Source organism: Diachasma alloeum, unplaced genomic scaffold, assembly GCF_001412515.2.
Source record: "Diachasma alloeum isolate Michigan unplaced genomic scaffold, Dall2.0 Dall_scaffold_00307, whole genome shotgun sequence".
Classification (NCBI taxonomy): domain Eukaryota; kingdom Metazoa; phylum Arthropoda; class Insecta; order Hymenoptera; family Braconidae; genus Diachasma; species Diachasma alloeum.
The window spans coordinates 761,867-785,309 of NW_021680446.1; the positions used below are offsets into that span (position 1 = coordinate 761,867).

The window sequence follows — 23,443 nt, forward strand, 5'->3', positions numbered from 1 at the left end:
CTCGGAATAAATTTAATATGAGGGACGTGAACATTTTATTCAGGTAATTCCCTGGAACAAAAAAAAGTAATGAAACCTTTCTTTAAAATGCCAAAGGGTCCACGAACATAAAAACGAGAAAATTTTCAGGCAATGTCATAAAACTCTGAATAAACATGAATAATTCTCAAAACATCACCCCTCAATAGTGATTTCTTCGCGTTAAATAGTTCAGAAAATTTCCATCCAATAATTCCGTAGCGAAGCGATAAACCAGTTTGTCGACTTAGCTCGTCGCTGAGTTTTCGAGGAATATCTCCGAATCTAAGAGAAATACCGGAATTTTCATTATAACCTTTTTCGTAGAGCGAATTAAGAGCTATAAAAAAGGTTATTACAAAAAAATTGCTATCTTCCTTAGGTTCCGAGATAATCATGAAAAACTGACCGATAGTCTAAATCGACTTGAACCTGTTCACCGCTTCGCTACTGAATTGGATTCGAATTTCACCGCCGAATTACGTCATCCGCGCTTCATTGCTCACTTCACTCGAGTCGTTAGCAGGGAATCGCTCCGAAGGCATTTTGGAGTGGACCGTAATTAATTAATTAATCAAAGTGGTGTAAAGGGGGCAGTGAACAGTCGGTTGAGGAAATAGGGCTGGGATTGTTAAGAGTTCATGGGCTAGTGATTCAATACGAATTGAGGGTCAATAAGGAAGTGTCGGGGCTCTTGGGGCTTGACTAGGGGCACCATGGACTCCATTCCACGAACACACGAAGGTAATTCCACATATTTCCCCGTTCAATCGGTCTGTCGAGGCTCTTGACAATAAAAATCTTCGACAATTTCTGGGGAAAATAATTTACGGGGGAGAATTGTCGGGGATGATTACGCGGTGGTGACGATTCCTGGATGTTCGAAGGTTTGAGGTTATGTTGGGGCAGAGTTGCATCGCTTGGGCTGCCCCAGCCACGTATTTTGCAATGATTATCGAGGATTTTTCTTTTTTTTTCAAGATATTGAAGCCCAGATCAGGGAGATACAGTCGAAGAAGAAGGAGATCCAGAGTGCGACGACTGAGAAGGAGCAGGTGGGCCTCGGGAAGACTGGGTTCTATGATCAGGACATTTACGATGGGACTAACAACAAATATGATGGATATGTCACGTCTATTGCTGCCAACGATGAGATTGAGGTAATTGCTCTGGAGGATTTGTTTTTTAAGGGGAGACTGGGAGTTTTAAGTCATGGGATATGGAGTGATATTTCTCATGCATTGAAAATCCATCAGGGGAGAGTGGGGTAAATGGACATTTTTACTGTTTTTTAAATGTTCGTGACGTGTTGAATAATTGATCAAATGGAATAATCTTATGTTTCAGTTGAAAGTAGAATTATTCTCCCTCGTGATGCACCTCAACTGAGCTTAATTCATAAATCTCTTTCTGAGTTATGGATATTTCTATAAAAAATCGAAAGTGTCCATTTTACCCCGCTCTCTCCTATGTATGTCTAAAAATGAATAATTAGTGCAAACTAATTAATTGTTTATTGCTCGTTAGCTCAATTTTTGAACTACAGAGGGTTTTTTTTTATTTTTGAAAAAATGTGTGCAATAACAATTACGAATTAGTTTTATGAAGTTCGACTCCTACACTAGCTAATTTCGATTGTTTAATATAAAAATTTGCGCAATTCATGTAAAATAGGCAGAAAAATTATCCTTGAAATATTCAAAATCTATTCTCGATTCTTTCAGAAGTATTTTTCGGACTATTTTGCATGAATCGTGCAATTTTTTATTAAAATGATAACGAAATTAGCTGTGTGGGAGTTGAATTTCAAAAAACTTATTCGCAATTGTTATTGCATATATTTTTCAAAAAAAAATACCTTTGTAGCTCAAAAATTGGGGGTCCTGGACTGTTTTTAACATTTTAAACGTTTGCGGGGTAATCGAACAATAAACAATTAGTTTTTTTGCGCTAATTATTAGTTTTTAGACATATATAATCGATAAACTTATAGTAGTCTCGCCTTAATCGATTTTCATTTAATGAGAACGATTAATTGATGAACTGCGATGATTCTAGGACGAAGACTATGAGCCAACAACATTCTCAACCAAACAGAGGTCTGGGTACACAGCCCCTGCAGCACTCCTCAACGATGTTGCACAGGTAAATTTACATTTCTAGCATTTGTTACTTTTCATTTCATTTTTATTTTTTCTCCACGCTTCATACTTTATTTAATTGATCCCATTAAATTGAACTATTCAATGATTTTGCTCTTCCATTCAATCGAGAGCCATATCTTTATCATTGATACTCAATTGGAATTAATTTTAGTTTTAACAATGAAAAATAGATGAATTATCTCGCATTCTCTCTGACCTAAATGACCTTTTCCCCGTAATTTCAGAGTGAAAAAGAATACGATCCGTTTGCAGACAGACGTAGACCAACGATAGCAGACCGAGAAGACGAGTATCGTCAGAAACGTCGACGTATGATCATATCGCCCGAGCGAGTTGATCCATTTGCCGAAGGTTTGTTATTGATTCCCAACTAACTTAATTCACTATCCATTAATCTAGTCTTAAGTGAGTCTATTAGACAAGATCAATCATCAATGCAAGAATGTACAGAACTAACAGTTATCAAAATTCTCATAACGATAAATTCTTGCATTTTTTTTTGGGATGAATGGACGTTTGGAACGAATGGGCGTGTGTCTGTGACGAAATATTTAGTTTTCAAAGTTTATACTAATGTATGAAATTTGTTTTCCAATCTTAGTGACGGTCTGCACATTTGGAATCATCCGCTTTCCCAGGATACCTATGTCCAAGGTTAAAAAAAAAATAAAGATTCACGCGATGCAAGTGTTTGATTGCAACTGAGACGAGACATTTTCCGTTCGTTTTAATTACTTTCGATTCTAATTGATGAAATTTTGTAAATGTCTGGGTCTCGTGTCAATACTTTGCATAAACATCATTTATTTCTCTTTGTTTCAATATTTAATACAGAATTACTAGTATGAGTGGTTTATGAATGATGTGAAAGACAAATTAATATTAACGAGAAATGAGTTGATTTTTAGATGGCATTTGAATAAAATACGTGGAAGAGATGTGAGCAGGACATAATGTGATCCCTGTGCGACCAATAAGAAACCCCATCACGTACGTATTTATAATGTGCCCTACTGGCTACTGCTGCAGCTCTTTATCTTCCACTCAAGTCTCGGAATTATTTCAACTGTTGTTAATACGTTTTGGTAGAATTTTTTATGGCTTGAGAGGGAGAGGGGGGGCCAATTCAGTAGCCTGCCTCAAGCATCAGGAAGACGAATTAAAGGGCATTTGAATAATTAAAATCGAATGATTAGGGACTCAATTTCATTTTTTTCTATAACGAAGAGATTTTTTATTATCGTTAGGGAATTCATGACTAATTGTTGCGCTTCGCGTGACTTTTGATTGGTGGTTACAGGTGGAAAAACACCGGACATTGGGTCTAGGACGTACACCGAGATTATGCGAGAGCAGTTGCTCAAAGGAGAAGAGACTGAGGTGAGTGAAACATATTCAAGGGTTTGGAAATTTTTTGAAGTAGTCAGTGAGGTTGAAATACCCATGATTTTCATTTTCTGTTTTAGTTGAGAAAGAAAATCGCAGAGAAAGCTAAAGATGGCACTCTCAAGGCAAACGGCGAGCCAAAACCAGCCCCTAAGAAACGAGGTAGATGGGATCAGACTGAGGATGCACCGGCTGTGAAAAAACCTGCTGGAACAGTCGCCACACCGACTTCTTGGGATAATGCAGATGTAGGTTCAAGGGAAATTGAAGGGAATGCATTTAACATTTTTCTCATTTTTATTATTTCTTTTTGCTTCCGGATGGAAGCCTTGTATTTGAGCGATTTTTAGATTGTCTAATTTTGAGGGCGAATGGTCTAGAATGTTATCAAACGTGAAGAAATGATGTTTTTAGGGTTTTTGGTGATCAATTTTTAGAAAATTTAACATTAATACGGTGAAATTTGTCGATAAAAGTCGGAAATTTTGGTTCATGGTAGCTATTATTAAGCTTCACTTTGGTGCGCAGTTTCAGCCCGATCGGTCCAGTAGTTCCTGAGATATAACAACTTCTTTAAATTTCGTTTTTCCTCAATATCTCAAAATCTGCTCCACCGATTTCATTTTTTTTTATTTCAAAATACTCGTCTCGATGGCCTCTATCTAGATCAATCAAAATATATATACCCGTTCAGACAAAATTTGAAGATATCGCCGTTTTTCGGTTTTTCATGAAAAATTTTGTTTACACGATAACTTAATAAAAAAATGGAGACAGCAAGTTGAAATTTTGCATGCTTCTAGCTTTTATAACATAAAAAGTTGGTATTGTGGATGAGCGCAATCGACCGAGCGGTTCTTGAGATATTCAACCTTTTGTGTAAATATATTTCTTCAAATATCTCATGAACTACTGAACGGATTTCAATTTTTTTTTTCAAAATACTTGTCCCGGTGGCCACTATCTAGATCAATCAAAATATGTATACCCGTCCATCCAAAGGTTCAGAGATATTCCCGTCTTTTCGTTTTTCAAATTTTTTCATTCTTGCACGCACGATATTTTGAGAAAAACTGAAAATAGCAGGTTGAAATTTAGTGTGATTATATCTCTCGCAATATTGAAGATTCGTATTTTGGACAGGCGCAATCGGCCGAGCAGTTTCTGAGATATTTAACCTTTTGTATAAATCTATTTCCTTAAAAGCTTGAATATCTTCCTGTGGACCCCCTGTAGCACGTGGTGACGGTTGTATGCCTGTCCCAAGGACCAGTCATTCCTTACGGATGCATTCGAAAGCTCACTCCCAATGAAATCGGTAGAAACGAAAAAAAAGAAAAGGACTAATAACGCAAAAACTAGCAGTCACATCTGTAGTGAATTGGTAAACTAGGATAAGTGCATTTCAACTGAGGACAGTTATCAAGCGATATCTCGTAAATAAAAACAGATATCGAAATTTTTGTCACAAACTTTTTTGTAGCCCACATCTCCCTCTACAAAAAAGGTCCTAATAAAAATTTCGATATCTGTTTTTATTTACGAGATATCGCTTGATAACTGTCCTCAGTTGAAATGCACTTATCCTAGTTTACCAATTCACTACAGACATGCCAAACCCCAGTTTGTTTTTCCCATTCCTCACGTAAACCCTGACGACATCACTCGCGTTATATATCTCACCCCCCTCCAGGCCCACCGGAAAGTAATTTACTCCAACAGTCAAATTAACTCCCCCAGGTAACGCCAGCAGCAGTTCGCTGGGACGAAACCCCGGGCCACGGCAAGGGTGGCGAGACCCCGGGTGCGACTCCCGGTGTCTCCACCCGCATGTGGGACTCGACCCCGGGCCACGCCACCCCCGGCGCAGTGACCCCCGGCCGTGAGACCCCCTCCCACGACAAAGTAATAACAAGCCGAAGAAATCGTTGGGACGAGACCCCGAAGACCGAGCGGGAGACCCCGGGCCACAACAGCGGTTGGGCGGAGACCCCGCGGACAGACCGAGTAGCAGGTGACCTCATCCAGGAGACCCCCACCCCCTCCGCCTCAAAGCGTCGTTCAAGATGGGACGAGACCCCCTCGAACCAGACCCCAGGATCGATGACACCGCAGACCCCAGCGACTCCTCTGACGACTCCCCACCAAACCATGATGACCCCCAGTGCAGTGACCCCGACAGGGCCGAAGGCCATGGGGTTGGCGACCCCCACCCCCGGCCACCTGATGTCAATGACCCCTGAGCAGTTGCAGGCGTACCGTTGGGAGCGAGAGATCGACGAGAGAAATCGCCCCCTCTCCGACGACGAGTTGGACGCCCTCTTTCCACCTGGCTACAAGGTCCTGCAGCCCCCAGCGGGCTACATCCCCATCAGAACCCCCGCCAGGAAGCTCACGGCGACCCCCACCCCCATCGCCGGGACCCCCCAGGGTTTCTTCATCCAGACCGAGGACAAATCCGCAAAATTCGTGGACAATCAGCCCAAGGGAAATCTCCCTTTCATGAAGCCCGAGGACGCCCAGTACTTTGACAAACTCCTGGTGGACGTCGACGAGGAGTCCCTGAGCCCTGAAGAGCAGAAGGAGCGAAAGATCATGAAACTCCTGCTGAAAATCAAGAATGGAACCCCTCCGATGAGGAAAGCAGCTCTCAGACAGATAACGGATAAAGCCAGGGAGTTTGGGGCTGGTCCTCTGTTCAACCAGATCCTCCCCCTGCTGATGTCCCCCACCCTGGAGGACCAGGAGCGTCATCTCCTGGTGAAGGTGATCGACAGAATTCTCTACAAGCTGGACGACCTGGTGCGGCCGTACGTTCACAAGATTCTCGTCGTAATCGAGCCCCTGCTGATCGACGAGGACTATTACGCGAGGGTTGAGGGTCGAGAGATCATCTCGAACCTGGCGAAGGCAGCGGGTCTGGCGACAATGATCTCCACGATGCGACCGGACATCGATAATATCGACGAGTACGTGAGGAACACGACGGCCAGGGCGTTCGCTGTTGTTGCGTCAGCCCTGGGAATCCCCTCGCTTCTTCCTTTCTTGAAGGCTGTCTGCAGGAGCAAGAAGTCGTGGCAGGCGAGGCACACGGGCATCAAGATCGTCCAGCAGATTGCGATCCTCATGGGCTGCGCCATTCTCCCTCACCTCAAGAGTCTCGTGGAGATCATCGAGCATGGGCTCGTGGATGAGCAGCAGAAAGTCAGAACGATCACAGCTTTGGCGATTGCTGCTCTGGCGGAGGCCGCCACACCCTACGGCATCGAGAGCTTTGACTCTGTCCTCAAGCCCCTGTGGAAGGGCATCAGGACCCACCGGGGGAAGGGCCTCGCCGCCTTCCTCAAGGCCATTGGCTATCTCATCCCCCTGATGGACGCGGAGTACGCGAATTACTACACGAGGGAAGTCATGCTGATCCTCATCAGGGAGTTTCAGTCCCCTGACGAGGAGATGAAGAAGATTGTTCTGAAGGTGGTTAAGCAGTGCTGTGGGACTGACGGTGTGGAGGCCCAGTACATCAAGGACGAGATCCTCCCCCACTTCTTCAAGCACTTTTGGAATCACCGGATGGCCCTCGACAGGAGGAACTACCGACAGCTGGTGGACACCACTGTGGAGATTGCGAATAAGGTGGGGGCGTCTGAGATCATCAATCGAGTGGTGGACGATCTCAAGGACGAGAACGAGCAGTACAGGAAAATGGTGATGGAGACAATCGAGAAGATAATGGGGAATCTGGGGGCTGCTGACGTCGATTCGAGGCTCGAGGAGCAGCTGATCGACGGAATTCTTTACGCTTTTCAGGAGCAGACGACTGAGGACGTCGTCATGCTGAATGGATTTGGAACTATTGTCAACACCCTGGGGAAGAGGGTGAAGGCCTACCTCCCCCAGATCTGTGGCACCATCCTCTGGAGGCTGAACAACAAATCGGCGAAGGTCAGGCAACAGGCGGCTGACCTCATATCCAGGATTGCTGTTGTCATGAAGACGTGCCAGGAGGAGAAGCTCATGGGCCATCTGGGGGTTGTACTCTACGAATACCTCGGGGAGGAGTACCCGGAGGTGCTGGGGAGCATCTTGGGGGCCCTCAAGGCCATTGTGAATGTCATCGGAATGACCAAGATGACCCCTCCCATTAAGGACCTCCTCCCCAGGCTCACGCCCATTCTGAAAAATCGACATGAGAAAGTCCAGGAGAACTGCATCGACCTCGTGGGGAGGATCGCCGACAGGGGGCCTGAGTACGTCTCAGCGAGGGAGTGGATGAGGATCTGCTTCGAACTGTTGGAGCTCCTCAAGGCACACAAGAAGGCCATCAGGAGGGCTACTGTCAACACATTTGGGTACATCGCCAAGGCCATTGGCCCTCACGATGTCCTCGCCACTCTTCTCAATAATCTCAAAGTACAGGAGAGGCAGAACAGGGTCTGCACGACTGTTGCTATTGCCATTGTCGCTGAGACCTGCAGCCCTTTCACTGTTCTCCCAGCTCTGATGAATGAGTACAGGGTTCCTGAGCTCAATGTGCAGAATGGAGTCCTCAAGTCGCTCAGCTTTTTGTTTGAGTACATCGGGGAGATGGGGAAGGACTATATTTATGCTGTCAGTCCTCTGTTGGAGGACGCACTCATGGACAGGGATCTGGTTCATCGGCAGACCGCGTGTGCAGCTATCAAACACATGGCTCTGGGGGTCTACGGGTTCGGCTGCGAGGACGCTCTCATTCATCTTCTTAATCATGTTTGGCCGAATGTCTTTGAGACGTCGCCGCATCTCGTTCAGGCCTTCATGGACGCTGTGGACGGGCTCAGGGTCGCCCTCGGACCCATTAAAATCCTTCAGTACACCCTCCAGGGGCTCTTCCATCCTGCCAGGAAGGTGCGCGATGTCTACTGGAAAATATATAATTCACTTTATATCGGGGGACAGGATGCACTGGTCGCGGGATACCCCAGGATTCTCAATGACCCCAAGAACCAGTACATTCGGTATGAACTTGACTATGTGCTGTAATAGATTCTTTTTCCAGGGATCGAAATGCAGGAGAATAATCACGGATAATGTTTTCTTATTCTTTAAACAATATTTAGAAATGTTCATGTGGATTTTATGTTTAATATAATTGCTGTATATGTAAGATTGTGGAGTTTTTATTTCATGAACCTAGTACATCTTTTCAGGGGCAGGAAAATGAGTCGGGGAATTTTTAAAGTACTTAAGTCAAACGTTCGGGTCAATTCATTTATTCCACATTGATTGGAATAATTTTATTTTCCAATTGAGAAAAAATGATTTCTCTTTGTGATGAACTCTGAGCTCAATTGATAAATCTGTTTCTGAGTTATGAATATTTTTAAAAAAGTCAAAAGTGTCCATTTTACCCTACCCTCCCCTGTCCACGTAAAGTTACAGCTGTATCAAAGCTGCAGCCACCCGCAGATTTTTTACTGCAAAAAATGGATAGTCCAGACCGGGATGCGCTCATTTGGTAATTAAAGTCGAATTTACATTTCAGTTTTAGTCATTTTTCGTAATAAAATTGACGACTGCTCGCATCGAAATTTCGGTAGATTCAGTCCTGCGGACGTCCCTTAGGCATCCGAAGTCGTCAAAATGTATGAACTTAACTATGTGCTGTAATAGATTCTTTTTCCAGAGATCGAAATGCAGGAGAATAATCACGGATAATGTTTTCTTATTCTTTAAACAATATTTAGAAATGTTCATGTGGATTTTATGTTTAATATAATTGCTGTATATGTAAGATTGTGGAGTTTTTATTTCATGAACCTAGTACATCTTTTCAGGGGCAGTAAAATGAGTCGGGGAATTTTTAAAGTACTTAAGTCAAACGTTCGGGTCAATTCATTTATTCCACATTGATTGATTCCACATTGATTGGAATAATTTTATTTTCCAATTGAGAAACAATGATTTCTCTTTGTGATGAACTCTGAGCTCAATTGATAAATCTGTTTCTGAGTTATGAATATTTTTAAAAAAGTCAAAAGTGTCCATTTTACCCTACCCTCCCCTGTCCACGTAAAGTTACAGCTGTATCAAAGCTGCAGCCACCCGCAGATTTTTTACTGCAAAAAATGGATAGTCCAGACCGGGATGCGCTCATTTGGTAATTAAAGTCGAATTTACATTTCAGTTTTGGTCATTTTTCGTAATAAAATTGACGATTGCTCCCATCGAAATTTCGGTTGATTCAGTCCTGCGGACGTCCCTCAGGCATCCGAAGTCGTCAAAATGCCACTTTGATGTTCGAAAACTCACGAATTGTATCAGGAGAACATGAGCCGTGCGCAGGTCAACTGCGCACACAGAGAATACCTCCTCTGCTGTCGTGCGCTCCTGATCCCCTCGGGCGGTTTCTAGCCCGAAATATGGCGGTCCGGCGCGTTTTATTCGCACATTCGGGGTTAAATTTCATTGGTCAAACCCCGAGCTTCGATTATCCTCGGGGGCTGTCGGGTTTCGAGGGACTTCATTGGTGGAAACCTTTTGAAATTTCAACGGAAAACAGAGTCCATCTTGGCACGAGTGACAACATTGAGTTTATTGAGTTATTCCCCTGGAAGAGTGCGTTTTTCTCGTTGATTAGAGTGAAATTTTAGCGGCACGAAACATGGATAATGCCGATACCCTCGAGGCTATGCAAACACTCCTGGAGCAAGTGGCTCTCCCCTCATCGCTGGAGCAAATAAAAAGTCCGACCGAGGATTTCATGGTGAACCTCATCTCGGCGTTTTTCACTCACTGCCATATTAATGTTGCTGCGATTAAACAGGTGAGTCCTTCAAATCAGCCTCGAATTCCCGAAATAAATGAAGAGGTCATGAACTCGTCTAAAAGTTCGAGACATTCAACAGAAATTCAACAAACGGGTCAAGTCGATTTTGGCTATTTTGACTATTGTCAGTTTTTGACGAATATCTCGGGATCTAAGAGAGATTGGAAAATTTTTGTCATGACCTTTTTTGTAGGGCTACTTGAGAGTTATAAAAAAGGTCCTTAGAAGAATTTTGCTATCTCTCCTAGATTCCGAGATATTCATCAAAAGCTGACAATAGTCAAAATCGACTTCACCTGATTCACCACTTCACTACTGAATAACTCTTCAAATTTCGAGTAAAAAATCTTCAAAGTTTTAACAACGAATAATTTACATGGAATTCCCATTGATCTTGTTATTAATAGCTCTGAAAAACAGAGCTATTAATAATAATAATTCAGTAGCGAAGTGGTAAAGCGGTTGAAGTCGACTTATCTCCCCGTTGAGTTTTTGAGGAATATTTTGGAATCTAAGGGAGATAGCGAAATTTTTGTAATTGCATTTGTTGTAGCTCTCAGTCGGCTCTACAAAAAAGGTTATGACAAAAATTTTGCTGTCTCCCTTAGATTCCGAGATATTCATTGAAAACTGGTCAATTGTCAAAATTGACTTACACCGTTGTACCACTTCGCTACTGAATTGATCTATGAAGTTATTATTCATCTCCCTAGTTAATATTAAGGAAGTAGGATCATGGGAAATGCGAAGAAAAACTGCACTAGATTATTCTCACTTCGCGACGTTTCGCTTACAATTGAAACTTCCTCAAAATTTCCTTAATCTTCCTCAAATTGACATAATGAGTTCCCAATTCATCAAATCATCAATAACCTAAGTAGATATTTTTTAAAACGTCGCCCATCCCCAGTCCCTCATACTATTCTTCCTACTCCTCCACTTATTTTGGTGAACACCTCCTTTAGCTTTGAATTTATTCCCTGAAATCCCTCCCAGGAGTGAATTCCCTCGCCCCTAACGATCCCTCAATTATTTTAAAGCTGACACCGAACCAGCTGAACGCCCTGGAGGTAACGAACCCGGAGAACGCCTGGGTGGCGCCCATCCTGAACCTCCGAGAGGCAATGGCGACTGTGGGCCGTAAGATATTCCTGAAGGACTTCCAGATCACGGACATCACATCCCCCCGCCACATCAGAGCCAAGAGGCAGCTCAGGCTCATGGGGAATTTCCTCCTCTACGCGAACAACAAGAAGTCCCACATGCAGGGGAGAATCGATGGGGTTTTGTCCAGAGCAGAGAGGATCCAGAGTGTCCGGACGCAGAAGCAGGAGATCATGGAGAGGATGAACAAGCAGGCGATGACGACGGCCCAGAAGAAGGTGGAGCTCGAGAGGATACGGGAGGACGTAAACGATAATGAAGTCAGGATTTCCCAGAACAAAAGTAAAATCGCGAGTGACGATAAAGTGCTCAAAGAGAGGGAGGAGTTGAGGGCTCAGAAGATCGCGAGGAACCAGGCCAAGAGGGCGAACCTGCAGAAGCGTCAGGACACCCTGGACGAACTCAGTGCGAGGATCGTCAAGTCTCCTGAGAAGTTCAGGGCGCAGTTGAGGGAGCTCACAGAGGCCAGGAAAAATCAAGAGGAGAAGCGAGAGAACATGCTGGTGGCTATTCTCCACAAGAAGACACTACTCCAGAATTTCGAAGCCGCTCTGGGCCTCATCAAGAAGGAGCAGAGTAAATTGAAGGAGGTCATTGAGGACCAGAAGAAGCTCAAGGCCATGAAGAAGGAGAACGAGAGGCTCAGGGAGGAGGTCGAGGAGGCACAGAGGACTATCAGTCTTGCGGAGAATCTGGGGAATCAGGAGGAGCACCAGGTGATCGCTGGGGCCATTCAGGAATGCGAGAAACAGTGCCAGGAGAGGATTCTCAAGGTCAAGAAGAGTTTTATGGAGATTGATGCGGAGAAGAAGTCGTTGGAGAGGAAGAGGGAGAACTTGGAGATCAGGTGCACTGAGTTGGGGTCCGAGACTTTGAAAATTCGGAGGATCGTGGGGGAGGTTGAGAGGGATATTGAGACGTTCTTCAAGGAGTGCCAGGAGCTGCATGATTCGGAGGTGGCGAAGGTGCAGAGGCTGCATTCCGCAGCTAATCCTGGGATGGAGTGATGAGTTTATTGGAATTTATTACTTTTGTGATTCTCCGTTGTTGATGCATTTTAAGATTTCGAAATAAATCATTATTTTTGCAGTATTTTTAATATTTTCATTTTAATGCTGTATGAAATTCCAATGATAATTGTGTTGTTACTCACAGATTAATGAAGGGTGGGAATGAGATCGAAATGTCGACTAGTTTCACGTCATGATTAATTGATGTTGATTTATTTACTGGTGATCGCAAGATCAAGGAAGAACCACCTTCTTGGGTATTTTTAATATTGAATTCTCACATTATTTTACGATAAAGTGCTCAGAATCCTGGGATGGAATGATGAGTTTATTGGAATTTATTACTTTTGTGATTCTCCGTTGTTGATGCATTTTAAGATTTCGAAATAAATCATTATTTTTGCAGTATTTTTAATATTTTCATTTTAATAATTGTGTCGTTACTCACAGATTAATGAAGAGTGGGAAGTCCTGAAGAGGATCTCGAATGAGATCAAAACGTCGACTAGTTTCATATTGAACTCTCACATTATTTTACGATAAGATGCTCAGAATTCTGGGATGAGTTAATTGGAATTTATTACTTTTGTGATTCTCCGTAGTTGATACATTTTAATATTTCGAAATAAATCGTTATTTTTACAGTATTTTTAATATTGAATTCTCATTATTTTGATGAATTGCGCATTTTAATTTACTCCTGAAATATCTCGGAAATTAATAATGCGATATATTGAATTTTTCATTGAAGAGCCAGACAAACATTTTGACGGAATCGTTAAATAAGAAAAATAATCTGTTACCGACAATTTAAGTACAATTTTGGCTCTCGTGTCGACTCCCGAAGATTGAAAATTTGTTATATACACATTTGAAATGTCACATCGATTCTATAACACTGAAAAGGCCAACTTTTTATAGCTAAAATTGGGTGAAGACGATTTGATTCTGAAGAGTAATTAGTACACGGTTAACCTCGACGTATTTACATAATATGAACAGGCTCAACGGTTCGTTAAAGGCATACTAACTACTAATTTCTCATTTGAAATCCTAACGAACTATCTGAACAAAATTTACAACGTTCAACAAGATAAATCTGAATATATACATTGATAACTGGAGTCAGGTCCGCAGTTCCACCAATTCACCGAATCCTCCCCTAAAATTCCGAAACAATCACCAAAAAAAAACCATCGAACGTAGAAAACGCGATAAAAAACTGATTCGAAATGTCTATCGACTTTGAAAAAATTCCTTAACCCTCTCGGCTACTTCTATTAATGTTGAGGTGGCAGTGATATCATAGACAGTTAAAAAATCCAGAAACATTATCCAACGAATGATTCTTCGACGTCAATTGATCCCTAGGACTCGACAACTAAAATGATCCTCGAGCGACATTTAATTAATTTAAAAAACCAACTCCTCAAACTGAACTGACTTGGACTGACGATGGAATATTGTCTGACTCGTGCCTGTGGCCGATCGCAGGCTCGAGTTCTACGGACTCTGACACATCAGCAGACAGATGTTTCTCATGCTCGACAATGGTGCTGTTATCGCCATCATTTTTCTTTTTTCCAGCAGCCCCATTGGCGTCTACCTCGTCACTATTGAGCATTGGCCGACTGCCCCGCACGCTCTCCTTCGACATCTGTCCACTCGACTTCTTCTCCTTCTCAGTCCCCTGGACGTAGCCATTCTTCGCGGATTTTCCGTCCTTATCTTTCGGCTTCTTCGATAAACCGAAATTCGAGATTTTCGATGCACTTTTGCCCGTCGACTGGCGGATCGAGCCGGCTCTCGAGGGGTCCCCGCCCTCTCCCTCCTCAGTTATCGACACCAGGTTTGCCTTTGCATCCCCGCTGCCCTCTTCCTTCGCTATTATCGGGATATCATCTGAAAAAAAGAAATCACACGATTAAATGAGTGAAATAACAGTGGAGAATTCTTCGGAGCCATCTCTCGCCTCTTAGCAAGCCTCAAGTAACTCCCTAAAAATTTACATCATGTGTACACGTCCCTGCACACGACTGTCCTCATCTTCTGTAGCAAGTGAAAGTGAAAAAGCGTGCGTGTCGATTTTTTACTTGAAATACTCGTCTCCCTTTTTCTCAGGTCTCTTCGTTCCTCAGATCGTTGCGTTCCTCCTGGAGATTTTAGTCAGCGAAGCCAAGACACATCGAGTGCACGAAATGAAAAGAATAGTGCAGTGACCATTGACGACGTCAGTGGGATTTTAATGACTTTTTACACTTTGGATTTTTGCATTTTTGGCATTTTCTCAAACTCGCTTGATTACTTTTTGATTCTACATACAAAGTGTCGATCGATGCGATTATTTTCTCGCCGAGTGCTTGCTCCTCAAGGACCCTGTAGAGTCTGGCACCAGCACTCAGACGACTCTCGCTTCCTGGTGACGCGTTTTTGTCTTTGTCTTTGCGTCTGCGGTGGACTTCCTCCTCGTGTTTTTTCTCCTTTGATTTTTGCTTTGGGGAGGTGCGGTTGGGGGAGCCGTGACTGCTCGCTAGGCTCTCGCGGCGGGAGGTGTCCACTGATGAGGCGCCACTTCGGGGGGGATTGACTTCCTCGTCGTCCAGGGAGTATTGAGCGTGCTTTCGCAGCCAGGCGCGACGCTTTGTTGACAGCACTGGTGGCGCTGAGGACGAGTGGCTGGGCTCCGCGGGTTTTGGCTCGATTGGCTCGAATAAATTGGCGTCGAGATCGTCTAATCGAAATTGCATGTTCATACTGGGGAAATTCAATTTTTTCGGGCTTTGGCCCCGGTGTACTATCTCGCGAATGTCATCTGGATTTTTTTTCATCTTTCGTAATCCAAAATTGTCAATTGAGTGGTACGTCGTGTAGAAATTCACAAAAATATGATAGAATGACGAAAAAAATAGAAAAAATTCTGAACTTTTTCAAAGAGCGCTTTTAGTTGAGAGTCAGAATGAGTTGAAAAATGTGGAAATTACAAATATCAGATACATTTTTCAATTTCTTGTTATTCAAATTATTCTGAATATAAATGAAAAATGCTCTTTGAAAAAATTGAGAATTTCTTCTACTTTTTTTTGATTATTAATAATTTTTCGAAACTTCTGCATAATGCAGGACTCAATTGACAATTTCAGATGACGAAAGATAAAAAAAACATCGAGATAACGTTCAAAAGATAGTATATTCGGGCCTTAAATCCCCAAAAATATTCCTGATTGAGTCTTGAATGATTGTTAGGTAAATTATGAGACAGCTTTTGTCGCATGTTTTTACATTTTTAATTAATTTTGTTTCAACAGATTAATAAATTACCCTGAAGAAGTGCACAATCTCTAATATTTTTATTCTCGCAGTTTTTCATTTGCTTGTTTACGACCGGATGTTTATGCAAGTTGTTGAGAAAATCAGAAATATTCCTCTTTCATGTTAAAAAAATTGATAAAAATTCACGCGGAGAGGGAGATGAGGAAGGGGAATGTGAGAATATAAAAATCTACCTGGCAATTTCTTCGTCCTGAAAGAGGCATTCGTGATCATTGACTTGGATATCGTTGGTGTAGCTGTCGCTGGTGATAGGGCGACCCCTGTGCCCATTGCACTGTCTCCAGGTTGTCCTAAATATAAGAAAATTGATTAGAACAGTCAAATAGATCAATTGAATTTATTTTCTCAATGACGAATAAATGAATAAATGACCTCAAATCAGTAGCGAAATGGTCAAACGGTTCAAGTCAATTTAAATTGTTCAATTTAAACTAAAGTTGATTTGGTCTTTAGTTGAGTTTTCCGGAAATATTTCCGAATCTAAGGGAGATAGCGAAATTTTCATAATAACCTTTTTTGTAGAGCGACTCGAGAGCTACTAAAAAGGTCATGAGAAAAATTCCGCTATCTCCCTTAGATTCCGAGATATTCACGTTTTACCACTTCGCTACTGAAATTTTACCAAATAAATGAGAAAAAATGATCCTCACCAGAAGGTCCCGAGCTGCTAGAGTTTCTTATCGCATTTGTCACCAGCATAACATCAGGATATGTGTCATAACATGCCCTATTGTGCACATCTTCCACTGCCTGACAACCCACGTACCAGCAATCATTGTACATAGCAAAATAAATTCCATGAAGAAACTCCAACAGAAATTGATTCGACACTGGAATGCGTGGGAGGAGGCGAGGGACAAAACTCGATTCACTGTAGGACGAGCGTTGATGGTGTCCTGGTTTCATGAACCCCTGGGTGACGAGTCTGAAAACACATTGAGAATATCATCATGTTGGTGAGTGTTGAGGCCTCTTGGGGCTGCTACTCACTTTGTCGCCACTTTGCACAACTGCTCCAGCGCTGATTTATTGATGTAACTCAACTGTTGATTATAAATAAACAGAAGTGCTGTCATGACCTTGAGACGGTTCTGGGCATTGAGAGTCTCCACTTGCTGGAGTGGACCCCAGCTTACTAGTTTTGAATTGCACTCCTCAAAACGACGAACTGCACTTTCGGTTAGGGATGCTGGTGCCAGGCTTGATGGCTAAATGTTCAAAAATATTATTAAAAACAAAATCTCTTTGATAAACATCCAATGTCACGTTTTTTTAAAGCCAATCTGTTCCGCATAACGTGTTCTTTCTTTAGCGTTGTACTATCATATAATATATTATGATGTACTATATTTAAAAAAAAAATTTAACACTTTTTTCTCAATTTTGATATAATAAATAGCATAAAATCGATTATTCATAAAATTGAATTGAAGTAAATAAAATATAAATACTATAATATATGTAGTATAAATATTATATTATATATCATATAATATAATATATACATACTAAACTAAATAGGAAAAAGAATTAAATTTCAGTATTCTAAATTGCAAATTTTCAACACTTTTTTAAAAAAACAAACAATTCACAATCGTGCTGCATAGGAATTGTTATTCCATTCACCTCATGATAAATAGACAGCATAGCCAGTGATGGAAGCCTGAAAGACACGGATTTGGGCTCTCCATTCTTGTCCACGACTTCCAGATTGTAGAGACCAATCAGAAGTGTCTCGACAGATCGACAATTCTGCAATAAAAACAGAGTCAACTCCTCGTTCTTATTAAAAACTCCCCGGTGTCATCCTGACGTCTATAATCATCAAGATGACACATGCAAACTCAAGTCTTACATAACAAGGACTGATCTTAATGAATGACTCATGTTTTTGCTTCTTCGGAGCAAAATACAAACTCCAGAATTTCCCTTCAATATTCACAGCCCAGAAATAAAATGATGAGTCGATCTCAAGTGGAATAAATATGTAAGAGTAATGTTATGTTATATGTTGGTTTTCCCTTGGAGAATCTTTTGTATCTCAGGGAAATAATAAATTGCTTCTACCTACACTGAGATAAAACCAAACACTCTGTCAAACAAGTCTTGTTTGGGCCAGCAAAATCGCTAGTTGAAAATTGCCAAAAAGAATTTCTTTGTTTGGAATTTGATCTATTGATCTATCTATCTATCTATCTATCTATCTATCTATCCATCCATCCCCTTCACCTTGATGTCCCCATGTGCCACAGAGTTCAGGTAAATGAAGATAAGAGTAGGAACGAACTGGAGAGTGAACCTCTGGAGTTCGATCTCTCGTGAGCGATAGAAATCGAACAGCTGATTGCAGACAGTGTCCACTAGCTAGAAAGAACACAAATTCAAGATTATTCAACGATTCCTGATGCCCTCGGTGTCCAGGGTGCTGAAGCATAAATTCACCTCATTGTACTTGCTCCTCTCCTCCAATAAAACATAGAGAGCCCGAACAATCTCGCTGTCCTGTGCCAGAGTGCTGGCGAAACTCTTCAATTCACTCGTCGAGTACTCAGCACAGTCGATCAGCCACTCATTGATCAGACTCTCCGTCATGATGAAGTCGATATATCGTCCCGAAAAATGATCTGAAGCCTCTGAAAGGTGTCCTGCAAAAATCAATCACGAGTGATTGAAATCCTCTCAGCAGATAATTAAAATTTTTATCACCAGCTAATGACTCACCCTGTTGTTTATCTAAATTTCCGAGACTCACGAGTGGAATTTGTGTCAGACCTCATCGTAGCACCCACCACGTATCAACAAAAAACCTCCAAATTAACACCACAATTTTTTTATTGACCAGTGGATTGACTGAACGACGTAAAGTGTGCGTTCTGAGGTTCGGAACGTCAATGAGAGGCGCCCAACATTAATTTCCACGTAAATGTACTGCAGGGATCTACTTCACCGGTGGATTCCACTTAATCTCTCGTGCGCAGATGCGTGAATTATTTGAATGAAGAAAGTTGTAGATCATTCATAATATTTCAGTCCTTTCGCCCTTTATTTTTGATTAATGAAACATTCTTGACATTTACCGAGGATTAATTGAGTTCGAAGCATTTCGTTATGACATTTGAATGTTACCAGAGAAATGGATATGTCGTAAGAATATTAAAATTACAGCGATCAATTCGAATTAGAAATGAAAAAAATTGAAAACGGAATATCTAAGTCAAGGGCAGAATAGCGACGATAGGGCGAATAATTCGTAATGAGGGCTCAGCCACTCTGAAATAATTAAAAAATGTGGCCGTTAGGTGTATAGAGACACAATAATAACTCGTGGTTGTGGAATAAAGACGTTTGTATTTAGATTTGAAGAGATGTGTTTACATCGTGTGTCGGTATCAGACTGAATCGGACTGAACTCAACTGAACTGCACTGGTAGAAAGGATTAGTTATTGTTAACGAATGGNCCTTTGTTAACTATTAACGAATGAACATTTCAGTAGCGAAGCGGTAAACCGGGTTAAGTCGATTTTGACTTTTCGTCAGTTTTTGACGGATATCTCGGAACCTAAGAGAGATAGCGAAATTTTGTTCATGACCTTTTTTATAACACTTAATTGCATCTACAAAAAAGGTTTTGACAAAAATTTTTCTATCTCTGTTAGATTCCGAGATATTCTTCAAAAACTGGCCAATAGTCAAAATCGACTTAACCCGGTTTACCGCTTCGCTACTGAAATGTTCATTCGTTAATAGTTAACAAAGGCACATTTGAGGCTGATTTGACTCGATTTTCACCTTTCAAGTGAACCACTCATTTTTTTTTTTTTAGAATTAGAATATGCGCGCCTGATCACTTAAAGCGCCCAGAGTCACCTAAATCATACGATCTTTTGTAACATCCGCCTTAGTTTCGGTCAGTCACACATCCCCAGCCCTGTTTCTCACTAGGCTAATAAGGCTGGTGACAGCCGCTTGTTGTAAGTCCTCTGGTTCCAGGAAAGCCTGGCCCCAGAGCCACTCGTTAACTATTAACGAATATTCGTTTGGTCATATTGAACTCTACCATTCGTTAACAGTTGACGAATCTCGTTTGGAATAAATGAATCAGTCCATCAGTGTGACTGACTGAGCATTTTGGTCGGGAATACGAGGGTTTATAGAGGAGTGTGGGGTAAAACGGACACTTTTGCCTTTTATAAAAATATTCATAACTCAGAAATAGATTCATCAATTGAGCTCAGTCTTCGCTCATCACAAAGAGGAATCATTGTTTTTCAATTGAAAAATAAAATCATTCCATTTCATGAACAGTTCAACACGTCATGAATATTTTTAAAAAAGTCGAAGGTGTCCATTTTACCCTACCTTCCCCTGTACCTTTTATTATGGAAGGTTCGAGAATTGTCCAGAAATTTCGTGAGGAACAAGGATGGGATATTTGTCTCGAATACGACAATAGAGAGTATTCGAGACGCGTTAATCGAAATTCGACATAATAATACGTTTGTGGCTCGCGCCACAAAAAAAAGGACGTAATGGTGCGTGGGCGGATAATAATCGTAGATGTCACAGAAACCCTTCATTTGATCTAGATTCGTCATTCCTCGAGTTACTACACCTCGCGAAACGAAAGACTCGATTTAATTTATCAAAGGCTTCAGGCAAGAATACATCACTATAAAAATATAAAAATTATTGACCAACACATAATGAACGCCTAGGATTGTGTCAACTGCATCCGTAGGTGTGAGGAAACGACGAATTTGGGTATGCATGTTTTAACATTTTTTATTCAATGTTATATCCGTTGAGCTTTCCAGAGGCCCATCGCCCACAGAAGCAGTTTGCTTGAATATATTTTTTCACATACAGTGCACACAGTGCTACTGGCACACAGCTCGCTATTATTAGTTCCTAGTCATCGGACGTCCCTCCTTATTCCCCCCAATGTGGATTGAAATACGCGGAGAAAACGTGTACGAATGTACTTTTGGTGAGAAGAGCATCCCAATACCTGAATAAAACCCTCGGAATTATTTGATTTTTTTGTACCCACTGTTTTAATCGTTGGAATGAGCTGTTGTTTCGACGATTGGATCAACCTTTTTCCTTTCGGTGTTCTGTATGTTTTACATCAGCATTTTGCCAGTCAAATTGTGCGTGAAGTACGTAATATTGTATTGATGTGAGCATGAGTCTTGTCGCGCACTTGTCATTGTAAGTATGCGAATAGCTGTTAACTTTGAATTTTTACTCTGCACGCGACGGTTTCTAATGTTTATGTCGTTTTGTCAATTTTTTTTTAACAGTTTTGTGAATTTTTCCACGAAAATTTCACTCGCGCCAACAGAAATGGTCCATTTGAATTAAATAAACTTTGCAATATGAAAGGATAAATCATTTTGAGAAGTGTTAAAAAATATGGAGGAGGTGGTTGACAGGTGGGGGCGCACGGGGCGTCAAAGATGGCGGCGCCTCCACCTCGCGTTTTTAAACATTTATCAGTATTATTTAGCCTCTTCAGAGAAGTCTCAACTTGCTTCATCCGGTTTCTGTAATATGAACAAATTTTTTAAGCCGTCTTTCGGATTTTTTCATCATTTTTTGCCTGAGAATTCAGGACGCAAAGTTTTTCCCGCATTTCGGTAGTTTTTTTTACTCCTGAGGCCTCTTGAAGTTGCAAAAATGAAGACAATGGAATTAATGCCACAATTAATGTTGATTGGTTCAGATGAGGGATGCAGTTGTCCAAAAACGTAGCAATAGTGTAGCTCAACGGGGAAAACCGAGCATCGAGATTTACAGACCACCAGGTAAGGGTCTATAGTTATTACGTTAACTCGTTGAATAATGAGTTTTCATAGTGTATGATTTTTCGAGGCGGAAGATCAGAAGGCACAACGGCGAACCCACAGCTGAACGTTCACGCCAAGGAATTCACGTTGAAGCAGATCGAAATGCATAATAATAATTCAAAGTGAGTTTAACTTCGATTTTAACGATTAACGATTAAAGGCGTTTATTAACATAAAATACACTTTAAGAGTGCTTAAGAGGATTCCACGGATGGAAAAATTCAAAAGAATTTTCTAGCGAATTTCTATTTGTTTCTATCTGATTTTATTGGATATTCGATAAGAAAAAGTCGATCAGAAAAGTTTTCTCTTGAGATTTTTTCTAGGAGACCCCGCAATTTCCCTTNTTTTTTTTTTTTTTTTTTTTTTTTTTTTTTTTTTTTTTTTTTTTTTTTTTTTTTTTTTTTTTTTTAATTAATAAGCTGAGATGTTTTCTGAGGCTTCACAATCCCCACAACTCTCCCCTCTCCTTTAATCCACTGAATTTCAACACCTTCTCATCAGGCAATACCTCGCCAGTAAAAAAAATCACTTCATAAAGCTTCTCAACGAAACTTGATTTATTGAAACAGCACTATTGCATCGGTAATTAGTCCATGGGAAATGGATAATGACTGTTGGTTTTCCTCTGCAGACACAATCACAATGAGAATCGATCGAGTTACTACAACCTCCAGCAGAGTAAGTCCAGCGGGAATGTGCACAGGTACATGTACCAGCAGCATCAGGGTCAGCAGATGAATTACCATCATCATGGGCCCGTCTTAAAACAGGCGCATGCATTGAACACCTCTGCCTCGAGCGGAAATATTCTGCATGTAATTAACTCCCATAAAAGCATTCCTATTCTAATTTCGAGATGATCAATAAGATCCACGATGAAACGTAAAAAAAATTCAGTCGAGACCCTGAAAAATCGTATTATATTTTTTTTCTGCGACGTTTCGCTAAATATTTTAGTAAAAAATCTCTCTATATAAATTAAAAAATGAGGCGAAAAATTCAGGGGCCTCAAGTTCAGGGGGACGCTTAAATTCAGGGGACGCTGGGTGCCTATACGGGGGTTCCTATATGGGGAGGTGCCTGTATTTATAAGGGATGTCTATATGAGGAGGTGGTCATAAAGGGGATATCGATATTTATGGAGGATTACTATATTAGGGGGTGCTCATATGGAAGATGTTTATGGGTACGGTCACACGGCTGCAGTCACACGGACGGGGGGGGGGAGCGAGCGAAGCGAGCGGGGGAGGGGGGAAAGCCCCCCCCGGGTTAGCGAGCGGAGCGAGCAGGGGGTGAAGCCCCCTAGTATTTTAATAAAAATGTTTAATAGTAAAAGTTTTCGATACATGATCAATAAGATCCACGATGAAACGTAAAAAAAATTGAGTCGAGACCCTGAAAAATCGTATTCTATTTTTTTTCTGCGACGTTTCGCTAAATATTTTAGTAAAAAATCTCTCTATATAAATTAAAAAATGAGGTGAAAAATTCAGGGGACGCTCAAGTTCAGGGGGACCCTTAAATTCTGGTGCCTCTTAAATTCAGGGGACGCTGGGTGCCTATACGGGGGTTCCTATATGGGGAGGTGCCTGTATTTATAAGGAATGTCTATATGAGGAGGTGTCATAAAGGGGATATCGATATTTATGGAGGATTACTATATTAGGGGGTGCTCATATGGAAGATGTTTATGGGTACGGTCACACGGCTGC

The 23,443-nt window shown here is 41.5% G+C and overlaps 4 protein-coding genes across 9 annotated transcripts in view; 3 read left to right on the plus strand and 1 right to left on the minus strand.

Annotated features, from left to right (window-relative positions):
• Positions 1-535: 535 nt before the first annotated feature.
• Positions 536-8,712, plus strand: LOC107039761 (splicing factor 3B subunit 1). 2 transcript variants are annotated; one of them, XM_015259532.1, is made up of 7 exons: positions 536-762; positions 1,000-1,178; positions 2,077-2,163; positions 2,408-2,534; positions 3,484-3,563; positions 3,650-3,817; positions 5,310-8,712. In XM_015259532.1, the coding sequence occupies exons 1-7, from the start codon at positions 735-737 to the stop codon at positions 8,586-8,588; spliced, it is 3,948 nt and encodes a 1,315-aa protein (XP_015115018.1). In that variant the 5' UTR covers positions 536-734; the 3' UTR covers positions 8,589-8,712. The 2 variants fall into 2 exon arrangements, with proteins under 2 accessions (XP_015115018.1, XP_015115019.1); XM_015259533.2 differs by lacking the exons at positions 536-762; positions 1,000-1,178; positions 2,077-2,163; positions 2,408-2,534 and adding an exon at positions 2,554-3,173.
• A 1,315-nt stretch (positions 8,713-10,027) lies between these two features.
• LOC107039763 (kinetochore protein Nuf2) lies at positions 10,028-13,086 on the plus strand. Of its 2 annotated transcripts, XM_015259537.2 has the most exons (3): positions 10,028-10,371; positions 11,415-12,549; positions 12,876-13,080. In XM_015259537.2, the coding sequence occupies exons 1-2, from the start codon at positions 10,210-10,212 to the stop codon at positions 12,543-12,545; spliced, it is 1,293 nt and encodes a 430-aa protein (XP_015115023.1). In that variant the 5' UTR covers positions 10,028-10,209; the 3' UTR covers positions 12,546-12,549; positions 12,876-13,080. The 2 variants fall into 2 exon arrangements, with proteins under 2 accessions (XP_015115023.1, XP_015115022.1); XM_015259536.2 differs by having other exon boundaries at positions 11,415-13,086.
• LOC107039762 (hyccin) lies at positions 12,955-18,770 on the minus strand. The gene is made up of 8 exons (XM_015259534.2): positions 18,600-18,770; positions 18,321-18,523; positions 18,108-18,242; positions 17,505-17,630; positions 16,869-17,086; positions 16,529-16,803; positions 16,052-16,168; positions 12,955-14,450 (listed from the first exon to the last, which is right to left on the minus strand). The coding sequence occupies exons 2-8, from the start codon at positions 18,468-18,470 to the stop codon at positions 13,978-13,980; spliced, it is 1,494 nt and encodes a 497-aa protein (XP_015115020.1). The 5' UTR covers positions 18,471-18,523; positions 18,600-18,770; the 3' UTR covers positions 12,955-13,977.
• A 1,191-nt stretch (positions 18,771-19,961) lies between these two features.
• LOC107039764 (MIF4G domain-containing protein) overlaps positions 19,962-23,443 on the plus strand; it is a 6,392-nt gene continuing 2,910 nt past the window's right edge. Inside the window, exons 1-5 of one of the 4 annotated variants that reach the window (XM_015259539.1) lie at positions 19,962-20,044; positions 20,466-20,640; positions 21,605-21,686; positions 21,754-21,850; positions 22,363-22,546. In XM_015259539.1, the coding sequence (XP_015115025.1) occupies positions 21,605-21,686; positions 21,754-21,850; positions 22,363-22,546 (363 nt within the window). In that variant the 5' untranslated portion in view covers positions 19,962-20,044; positions 20,466-20,640. Of the gene's footprint in view, positions 20,045-20,282; positions 20,641-20,802; positions 21,091-21,604; positions 21,687-21,753; positions 21,851-22,362; positions 22,547-23,443 lie in introns of those variants that run through there. The other 3 variants (XM_015259540.1, XM_015259538.1, XM_015259541.1) reach the window with 3 other exon arrangements.